The sequence below is a fragment of the Camelus ferus genome, chromosome 7, assembly GCF_009834535.1.
Source record: "Camelus ferus isolate YT-003-E chromosome 7, BCGSAC_Cfer_1.0, whole genome shotgun sequence".
Classification (NCBI taxonomy): Eukaryota; Metazoa; Chordata; class Mammalia; order Artiodactyla; family Camelidae; genus Camelus; species Camelus ferus.
This window is the reverse complement of record NC_045702.1, coordinates 19,359,085-19,370,613: the sequence shown is the minus strand read 5'-3', so window position 1 is coordinate 19,370,613 and position 11,529 is coordinate 19,359,085. Positions and strand designations below refer to the sequence as shown.

The 11,529-nt window shown below is 38.2% G+C and overlaps 2 protein-coding genes across 3 annotated transcripts in view; both read right to left on the bottom strand.

Annotated features, from left to right (window-relative positions):
• Positions 1-11,529, bottom strand: part of LOC102510491 (olfactory receptor 2A2) — a 92,131-nt gene that overhangs the window by 23,597 nt on the left and 57,005 nt on the right. The window lies entirely within an intron of this gene.
• Positions 7,458-8,386, bottom strand: LOC102508075 (olfactory receptor 2A25-like). Its single transcript, XM_014564932.2, is given in 2 exon segments — positions 7,458-7,942; positions 7,945-8,386. Coding segments are annotated over 2 exon segments (927 nt in total).

Below are 11,529 nucleotides of genomic sequence, written 5' to 3'. Positions count from 1 at the left end.
ACATTTCACTGTGTCTAGAACTTCTGGAAGTTCTATTCTAACAGCATTGTAGTCAACTAACCTATCTCATGGCTCTTAATTACCCTTTCAGATTTCTTCTCTTTTTCTCTCTTCACCATGTTTTAGGCATTTCATAACTATATTTAAAATGCACATTTATGTGAAAATGAATATATGCATGTATATGCATGACTGGAATATTGTGCTGTACACCAGAGATAGACACATTGCAATTGACTGTACTTCAATTTAAAAATAAATAAAATGTACATTTATTATGTGACTGACACCAAGTTACCATTTATTCCATCTATTTTAAAATTTTAATTATTGTTTTTCTTTCCAAGATTTTTATGTTGATTCAATTTTTTGATAAAGTGCGTTGATTTATTTTATCTTAAATTTAAAAAATTGTGATTAAAATAAGTTGATTCTTCTTACATCTATCGTTCTTGGATCATTATAGTTTTTTTGTTTCATAAGTTTTGTGATTTTTAATAGAAGCTATAATTATATTTGTCTATTAGGCAGTTTTTGCTAGACTTTTATAATGTACTTTTTTCAAGATTAAGAGGAAATATTAAAAGTTAGCAAGGGTAAAAATAATTACATACATAGGAACAACAATTCAACTGAACATGATTTCTTATCAACAGCAAAAGATCTAGAGACAATAAGCTGCTGTCTTCAGTGTGCCAAGAGGGGGTCAGCTGTCATTCTAAAATTTTATGTCTTCAAGAATTAACTTGAATGAGTGAGATAAAAGTAAAACTTTATTGATGTGCAAATAAGAAAGTATTGCAGACCTAGAGATCCTCAGTATACTATTAAAGAATATTCCTCAATAATAATAAAAGGCAACCCACAAGTAACTCAAATATGTATATATAAATAATATTGATGTATAATTTGAAAAAATACACTAATAAATTTTATAACCTAAAGATTATGAAATAATTATTTTGGTATTTTAAAAGGGGGAAATTAAGTCTTTTAAAAATAATGAGTAAATGGAGAAAGGCGTGTTAGATAGGTAGAGTGCTAATATTATTGATGAGAACTGAAGCCCTAAGTCATTTTAAATCTGTAAGAATCAATTAAACTTGGATATTATCAATTCAGGGAAATCATAAAAAATAGACATAAAATATATGGTTCCCCAAATTACAAGATACATAAAAAGAAACTAACAGCATTACTAATCCAACAGCAGGCAGAAGGCGAAAAAGGAGAAATAAAGAAGCAAATAAATTTTTTGATAAACAGAATATACAAATCAAGCTGTATTAATAAGTGTATATATGTCAACTCTCACATTATATGTAAATGTAAGACACTAAAGGAGTTAAACACATTAGAAGAAAAAAAAATCAAGTTACAAAACACTTACAAGAGCCACACCTAAACTACCTAAACATAAGTACAAACATGCAAACTCTCTCTCTCTCTCTCTCTCTCACACACACACACACAAACACACACACACACAAAGGTCAAATATGAAACGACGTAAGAACACCTTTGAGCCACATAGAAACTGGTGGCAGCAATATTGGTATGGTGCCAAAGCACTTATAGGCACATGGGAACTACTATAGAACAACAAGGAAAGGAAAAATCCACCAAAAAGGTAAAACTCAGGATCTGTTCCCTACAAAAAGACGTAACACACCTCCAATAGAAAGGAACTTCATTAATCTGAAAAAGAGTATCTCCCAAACGTACAGAAACATTATATTTAATGGTGAAATAATAAAAAGCTTTTCCTCTGAGTTAGGAAATAAACCTAATGAACTGCATCAACACCCCTTTTATTTAATGTGGACTCAGTAAGTAGCCAGCAGTAAGGCAGAGAGAAGTAAAGGATAGGAGAATTACAACAGAGAATATAAAATATTAATTGTGCACATCGAAGAAAACTCTGTAGGTAAGCTGTTGAAATTAATAAGTGAATTTACTCACTTATCCTCTGGATCCAAGGCCAACGTACAAAATGAAAAAATGTGTATGTTTAAAGATTGGAAATTTTCTAAAGATTCCAAATTTTTCCCAATTCATCTATACTTTTAATGAAGTAAATTAGAATCCTAGCAAGTTTCCTTTATCTGTGGAAATAATAATCTTATTCTAGATGTTGTATGTGAACATTCAAATGATCAGTGATAGCCAAGGAAATCTTCAGAGTAAAGAATGAAGTAAAAAGACTTTATTGACTGTGAACATATAAAGCCATCACAGTTAAGTGAATGTGTTATTGGGGCAAAGATAAATAAACCAATGAAACAGCCTGGTTAACTCAGAAATTCAGAAATACACACACACACACACACACACACACACACACACACACACTTGCTCTAAGACAAAGGAGCCGCTGGTATTTTCAATAAATAGTACCGTGTTGGCTGTCTATCTACGAGGAAAAATCTAAGGCATAGTCCCTACCACACGTGATACACAAAATAAACTTCAGGTAGGTTTTAGATCTAAACAGGAAGGATATGATCATCCTTCCAGAATACAAATTGGAGGGTCTTAGAGTAGCAATGTTTCTTAAACAGAATCCAAACAAAGAAAAGATTGTCTCATTACCATGTTACACACTGGCTGGATTTTCTTTGCTTTTTATATTTTTAAAATTTAAGAATAACAGGTTTTCACGTTATTATTTAGAAAAACCATTTCTCAAACATGACTTAGAAAAAAAGTATATATTTGAATTTTTGAAGTTTTCATAAAGCAAATGTTGTCACTGAGCATGATGCCAGATACAGAACAGAGGTGCAACGGAGAAATTGGTTTCATAGTAGAACTTTCAATCTTATTTCTACCATCGAATACTTTCCTCTAAGCAGTGATAAGGCACAGTGGAAGCCATGTAAGTCCACTCTAGGACGTGAGAAACAGTTTCGCTGGGATCAGAACAACTATCCCAACAGAATAAGCCGGGAACACCAAATCAGGAACAGCTAATCTGGCACCTCTACCAGCTTTGCTGATACAGGAAAAAAATAATAATGGGATTTTTATCAAATAGCTGTAAGATTTCTCCCTGCCACTTAACCACTTATTACCACCTCCCCACTGAGCAGCAAAGAAAAGGAGGTCAATGTCCCTCACTTCCCTGGCAGGAGGACATTTCCAGGATGCAGTAGGAGTAGATGGTCCTCAGCAGAGGAAGAAATGAAAGGTAGTGAAGGACAAATCACACAACCCCTCCAGCTTCATCATTTGTAAAAGGAGGCAACAGGGTTAAATGACTCTTGTGCCCTTTCAGTTTCATACCATGACTCAGGGACGGCGAGTTTCAGCAGCCCGTTCCCGTCAGCGTGACCGGGGAGGGGCTCTGACCAGGATAAGTAAGAAACCTATGTTTAGACAACACGGGCATCAGATGTTACTCTGAGACCCCAGCACAGCACAAGAAAGGGGTCTGCACAAAGGTGGCTTTTTCTTCTTCCTAAAGCTGATGATCTCTGCCAGCCTTCTGTCCTGCTCTTCTGTAAACCATTAACCAGGGTATAAATAAAGATTTATACAATAAGGAAGGGTAATACTATTTCTGATATTTTTTTCTCAATTTGAGCTTGAATGTACGGGGAAACTCACAGAGATGGGGAGTGGCTGGAGCTGAGGCGCCTGCTCCCTAAAGCAGGTGTGGTGGGCTATGAGCCTTAGATACACTTTCTGCTCTGACCAAGAGGACAGGATGGAAGGATGCTCAGGAGCTTCTAGGTGTGAGGGCTTTATATTCTGATGACCTAAAACCAACCCATTCCCCAGAGACATACCTGTGGAGTCCAGGGGACAATTGCAAGGCATCTTCTCACCATTCTGTCTGTCTTTCCTACAGAGTAGTGTAAAGCCTGTCCCTCTCTTTTTGCCTCTCCTGCTTTGTTATCAGTGAGTGTGAGTGTGTGTGTTCCTTCTTGTGCAGAGAAGTAAGAACTCAGGAAGAATGGCAGGGGTGAGCCTACTCAGGGATCTTGGTATGAAAATTTCACAGGGCTAAGTCGTATTTTAGGAATTATGTCACATAGTACAATCCCCAAGTATTTGGCCTCATTATGTACTTGATCTTCAAGTCGTGCCTTCCTCAACAGCCCCTTTCAAAATGATTTAAATCTCATGACGTGGTAAGCGTGAACCCCAAGGAGCTTGTTAAGACAGCTCCTCGGAGGACTGAATCCTCCCTAGAGAATGAACGATCTTTGCCATAAAGTGTTATTGTAAAATGAATTATCAGAATTTTCCATTGCAAGTGTTTACTTTTACTCAGAAACTCACAGATAATGAACCCTGCTCTCTCATAACTGGAGCCTGTGAAGTGGCTTTAGGAACGCTGGATTTACTCTCCTGAGAAAGAAAGTCAGTGGGCACTGCTCCTTCCCACTGATGTGCAGCAGGCAGACATTCTTTCTGGACCACTGCATTTGGGGAAGAGGCCTTTCATGAGCTATTAACTTCTGTGCTAACAGCATACATACTGTACTGAAATCCCTGAGACTGATGAGGTCTTGTAAAAAGTAGATAGAAAATACAAATGTTGATACATAAACTTTTACACCAGGCTTTATTTTAGGGGAACCCAGGATGATGGAACCACTAAAGTTACTAAAAGCAAGTGGTAGAGAGATCTCAGTCTAAGATGTAAGGGCATTCTCTGCCTCTGGAAAGGCAGGGTCTCTGTACTTCTGTTCCCAGTGGAATATAAAGGAAAAGGAAGACAGGTAAGAAAAAGTAGGTATCAGACGCATGTACGTCCAGGCTTTCTCACTCTGGTTTGAAATCACAGATCGGGGGTTATTAGATATGATAAGAATAAACCTCAAAGCATAGGACTATTTCTGTACACTCCCCATTAGTATCTCTGGCTGGAGACCAATGCGGAGAGAAACTGCATAAAACATCACAGAAGGGTGAGCAAGGAGAGATGAGTGCTCAAGAACTGACTTGGCTGGATCCCTGAGCCTGAGACAGCTCTGCTGTACCCTTGCGGCCTCCATGTTTTCTGGAAGGGATTTGAATAATGCTACATGCTCCTAGATGGCGGATGCCGATGGTAGGAAAGAGTGGCCAGAGCTTTCACTGGGAATCAGCATGATACAGGCGAAACAGCCTTGCACATGAGTGTTTCAGGGTGGTCCAAGCAGAGATCAAAATGGAAGACACAGTCATATCTCACAGAGGTTCACAGCACCAGCAAGGGGACAGAATGAGGACGAAACAGCAAGAATGTATAATGGATACCAAATAAATATACTAAGAGAACATAATTTCCACAGCCCCATACTTCAGGATCAAAGACTAGACAGGTCCTGAAATAGCTCCAGAGAGGCCAAATCTCAGCAGAAACCAGCCGGCACTCACCAAGGACCAAACAAGCCTCACAGGAGAGACTCGTACATGGACTAGGATGCGAGAACATGAGGAAGAGGCTCTTTAAATCAGGCAAGACAAACAACTCTTCCACCCCTTCAATAGAAGTTAATATCCATGGTGTCCCAACACATGTATATGGCCTCACCTTCCCCACTCCTCAAACCTCTCATTGCCGATCATTAAGAATATTAAGCTAATCACAAAAGAAGAAATAAGTTCTGTATTCTTGGTTCAACTGTTTAAAAGAAAAGAAAAAAAAGGACTTGTGATCCTGTAATACATGTATGTATGTATACCATGATCAGAATAATGCTGGTCTCCCTTATTAGACTGTAAACCGATATAGGTAAAAGCTGCACATACAGATGAATTTTTGTAATTTTGACTTATTTTTAATCCATGTACTTTTAAACCTTTTTTTCCCCATATTTCTCGAGAGAATTGAGATTGCAATGGAAATACACTATGAATTATTTACCTTGTAAATTATTTGACATCCTGGCATTTCGCATCAAGTAAAAGGCTAAATTTTTTAACATTGCTGCTTCTTTCCAGTACAGTGGGGAATCTAATTTTCTTTTGTCTCATTTATAGATCGTAGTCCTTGTTCTTTGAAGATATGGTAATGTAAAGCAGTAGATAATGTTAATACCTATCATTTATTAAGCTCTCATTATGAGCCATGGATTCTGCTAAGCATTTTGCATACAGTATTTCTTCTTATCTTCACAACAAACCTGTGAGCTTGGTTTTAGCAAACTCATTTTACACATAATAAATCTAAATTCCAAATAATTTAAGTCAATTGCACATCTAGCAATCGGCAGAACTTTGTAAAAACCAAGCTCCAGCTGAGCTCAAAATAGACATACTTTTAAAACTTTCTTGGTTATGGTATAAAATGTCTGCATAACAGATGTCCTTACAAAAGGGATGTCCTATAAGAGAGAAGTCTATATATTTTCTTCTTCAAAAGCAGTTATCCACAGACAAAACATTTTATTTTAAAAGTTGACTATTTCCCTTATATATGGTTTAAGTATTTAAGAGGTTTAATTTAGTATATAACTTGAGGAAAGAATGGAAAAAACAAAAGAAAAGTCTCTCTATATCCCTTTCCACTACTTCTTAATTATTTTCTATCACTTCATAATTAAGTGTTGTCGTTTTATGTTTGATTATTTACTTACCTCAAAATCTCTTAATTTAAAATCAAATGCTTCCAATAATTTATAGTTCTCGCATCATTACTCAACAAAACTTCACAACAATTACAGCCTTTTCTTTTTGCCACGATATTTTCTCCAACTTTTGGTCATTTCCATGGGAGAAAACTGACCAAGCTAACGAGAGAAAACATAGAGATCTTTCAGGGACTTTCAGTTACTTTCATTCTGCTCTCCCCTTCTCAGCTCCACCGTCCATGAATCTCTACCTCACTCCACAGTAGAGGAAAAGGTGACTGAGAAAGCTCCAATATGTCTGTATATTTATTAGCATGACAACGTTTGGGGCTTTCCTGTCGCTGTTAGATGCATCACAATTACATTCTTAATTCTCTTTCCCTTGAAGTCACGGCTCATGCTCTTTCTAGCTCAAGCTGGTTATGCCTTAGAAAACATCACTATCATGGGAATATAAACAAATATTTTAAATGTAGATTTATTTTTGAAAGAGATGACAGCTGTTGAATTTAAAATATTTAAATAACTACTATGGTATAAATCTCTCCTAACTCCTGTCTCTTAAATGTGCTTCTAATACCTTGCTTTATTCTGTAAAATTTTGTCTATAAGGCTTGATTACAGAAAAAGTACTCACATTCATTTCCTCTTATTCAGACATTTTACACAACCATATTAAAAGTGTGTATACTATTTGGAAGCTCTTGTGCAGCACTGGCCTTCAGTGCCAGAGCCAGGAAAGTAGGCTGGGCTTTCTCGGGGGATAGTCACAGGAAATTTCAAGAAGTTGAAAAATGCCCTAGAGAATGTTTATGTATCTGTGTAGTCATTGGATGTGATGACTTCTCAGGTCCCTTTAAACTCAGTCCTTATTATTCTCTAAGGCTTTCATCAAGTTCTCTCTTTTTCAAGCATTCTCTTCAGAGCAGCTTTGACTTCTTTGTTCCTCAGACTATAGATCAGGGCGTTGAGCATGGGATTGAAAAGGCTGTGAAACAGTAGCAGATATTTCTTCCGCTCTTTGGGGTCCCCATAATGGGGTCCAACATACATGATAAGGGCTGTGCCATAAAAGAGTCCAACCACACAGAGGTGGGATGAGCAGGTGGAGAAGGCTTTCTGGCGCCCCTCCCCTGACTGGATCTTTAAGATGGTACGTAGAATGTGAATATAGGATATTACAATCGGGGAGAATGGTCCCACCAGCACAGACACTGCCCCAGCCAAAACCATGGTCTCATTAATGTGGGTATCTGCACAGGCAAGCTTGAGAACAGCTACAATTTCACAGAAAAAGTGATTAACTTTATGCGGTCCACAGAAGGGCAATGGTAGGAGTAATGCTAGGTGTACTAGGGCCAGGAGGACTCCTAAAACCAAAAAGTCACTGCCAGCATGATGCAGACTCTCCAGCTCATGATGGCAGAATATCGGAGTGGGTGGCAGATGGCCACATACCTGTCATAGGACATCACCACCAGGAGAAGACATTCGGTGTGAGCAAAACTCAGAAAGAGAAAGGTCTGTGTCATGCAGCCAGCAAAGGAGATGGGCGTGGCTGGACTCAGGAGGTTTAGCAGCATCTGGGGCACCGTGTTGCAGGCATAGGCTACGTCCACGATGGCCAGGTGTGAGAGGAAGAAGTACATGGGGGTGTGCAGCCTGGAGTCCAGGGAGATGAGCCCCAGGATGGCCCCGTTCCCCAGCAGGGTGAAGGCAAAGAACAGGGAGAAGAGCACAAAGAGAAACACCTGAGTCGTTGAGTCAAGGGGAAATCCCAGCAGGATGAACTCTGTGACAGAGGTCTGATTTTCCTCCATTTCCCTGTGAAACAGACAATGAATCTCACCGAGTCTGAATGTCTGAGGAAAGTATTTAAACATGGTGGATCTGTGTGGGTCATTGTTTATTTCCCAAGAAAACTACTTTGATGATATTTTGTTCTGCTCGTCACTTACTAAGTGAAAACCCTGGATTCCAAATGAAACAGAAGGGAACCTTTTCACTGTGGTCAGCTACATGCTAGCGTTCTATGACATTACTCAATAAATCTCAGCTTTATTTCCAAACCAACTTTTGTCATGGCTCGTAATATGTTAATACTTAGACTGTCTTCATAGCAGGGGACTTTTCCTCAGGCTGCGATTGCTCTATGAGGTTTGCCTGTGCACTGCACTGTTCATATACACAAACCTGCGTTATGTGCTGCGTGCAGTCTTGGACATCAATACATGAGGACAGGAAGGAGGGTGAGGGGCATGTGGCTCTTCCACCAGATTTCCCCACACACTTGTGCCTTCTGTAAGTGAATTATTTGTCAGCCTTCTGATCTTTACTGACAGCAAAACCTTGGATTCAGTTGAGAGCATGGCAGGTAGTTTGCTATAACATTGGCTGGATTTAAAACAGAGACTTTGGTTTTGATTTTTGTACTCACAGGTGGCTTATTCTGACCATGCTGTCCCATAATCAGAACATTACCCTGCTATCCCTCTTATACTACTATATGAATACTTATATTCTATATCTTTATGTGTATGTATGTATTTATATATACACAGATAGACATAAACACATATATTTCTGTATTTATCTACACTCAAGTTTTCCCAATGTTTTTGTCACATCCTACCATAAAATATCTACCAGGTACATATATGCATGAACACACACACACACACACACACGCAAATTTGAATCCTTACTATGTGCAATGTACTTGGTATTTTCCTTATTATTCAACTCTATTTCATTAATGAAAATGCTGGCTGAATGATTTCATGATGAGTCATGACCTGGGATTTTTAAAATACTGATCAATATCCAAGACTACAGCTTAATGTCTAACTATAGATTTGTATTCATAGAATCTTTTATTTCATACCTTATCAACTCTGATGTAAAAAATATTATTTATCATGAATCTTGGAGGGTTTTGTTGCATATCAAATTTTAAAAAATTCTTCCGCAACAGTGTAGGTATTCTGAGGTTTGAATCGTCGTAACTTTTAAACCATTGCTTTTGTTTTCTTGCCTGTCTGATCTCTGTAGCTTTCATCAATTCAGAATCCACCGAAATTTCACTAAAATAAGAATCTAAGAAAAATCCATAGTTTAGCTCCTGTCTGTCAGCTCCTTCTTCAAAGACTAATCAAAATTCATAGTGAAATTACTAGGAGATGATTTTATCTTAGTCCAAGAAGTAGCTTTATACAAACTGGAATCACCTTCTTGAAAACCGGTTGTTTTATTAGGACTGAACTTTATGTCAGTGAGTGTTGTAAATCAAAGATTGATTAACCATCTATTCAACATGGGACTCATGCTATGTGAGAAGCTGAACCAGAAGAATGCTGAGGTCTCTTCCAACTATAGGATTCATCAGCCCTAAATGTATAGAAAAATATTCACCATTTTCATTTCAGCTTTCTTGCAGTATTTGGGGCCAATGAAGTTAGCAATGCTATTTCTAAAATGTCATATGATGAAAGCACACAACAAACTAAAGTAGAAGAACCACTGAGTATCACCTCATCCTCCTCCTATCTGCAAGTAGCCAAAACACAAAACACGAAACATAAAATCTGCAGATATTTACAAAACATGTCTTGCTACGGGTCTCAGCTGAGGGTGCATAAGACAGTATCTGTCTGCTGGTGTATATAACCTGCTTGGAATGAACAGACTGTTAAAAGAACTCACAAAGATAATTCTCATGTTTAAATGACTCACCGAAAGCAAGTTCATTTACAAAAGTAAAAACCTCAGGATGCTTTTCTGTAACAAACTCATTTCGTAGTCAATTCGTTAGGCCTATTATTTCATGAAAACACCACTTAACTTCGTGAGGCAATAGAAAGGTTTGCAAGCAGATCTCTCAAACAGCTATTTATCTTATAATTTAAACAAGAAATTCAACACTAAATGCATCAAAGTAAATGATCCACTTTAGGTTTATCTAAAGGAGATGATACTTTAAAACTTACCCTACCAGCTGTCCATAAATAGCAGAAATTTGCCACTCACAGATAACAATTACATTTTGCGCTGTGATTTTCCATAACAGTCTACCTGAAACTGTATGGGGAACAAAGACTAGATAACATAACAAAGTTACTTCAGATTTACAGCTAAAAATGGGAAGACGAATAGGATATGAATCGAGAGAAGTGCAAGGACATCAACAAAGTCAACAGCATCCGTAAGTCAGTGTTGAAGTTCTTTCCCCTCAAGGATCCTCTTAGAAGCAGAAGTGCCCCAACAGAGGCCACAGGTTTCTCTCTGAGAGATGACTTTACTCTCTCCAGCTCAGCTACCTCTCAGCGTGCTTCTGAGAGTTTGATGCGGGGGAGGGATAAAGGTTCATCACACACCACCATCTGCTTCTACCGGGGGAAGGGGGCTCTCACTGGCTATCTTATCTCTGGTTTTCTCTAGAGGGACGTTCATGACAAGACGATACCACTGATTTCTTCACTCACTGTGGGGTCCACGACCAAAAACGTAAGAAACATTAGAACGATTTCTAAGACTCCTTCATACCTTACTTACCCTTAACCACAGCTTGGATTTATTATGGTTTCAGAACTCCAACATTTCCCCATCCATTAACCCTCCAAATAGACTAAGTAGTATTTAGGGCAGATGAGACCCATATATATTTTTTCTCTTCCTCTCTAGTATTGTCTGAGTTTTATATGACACCTGAATTCTCAAGTCACCACAAGGAATACAATTCATAAAATGAGACCTGTAGCAGGACCTACAGAAGCTGCGGGGAACAAGCTAAGGAGTCAGGGAAGCAGATACGGTGTCCCAGCAGGACTTGTTAAATCCTGTTTTGTAGATTTAAACTGGAGCACAAAAAAGGGGAGGAACTCTCTCACGAGAAAACAATTTCTGTTCTTTTGTTTCCAGAGATTCTGAGCCCAAAGGAGTGGGCGGTGGTTGGGGAGAAAGACCA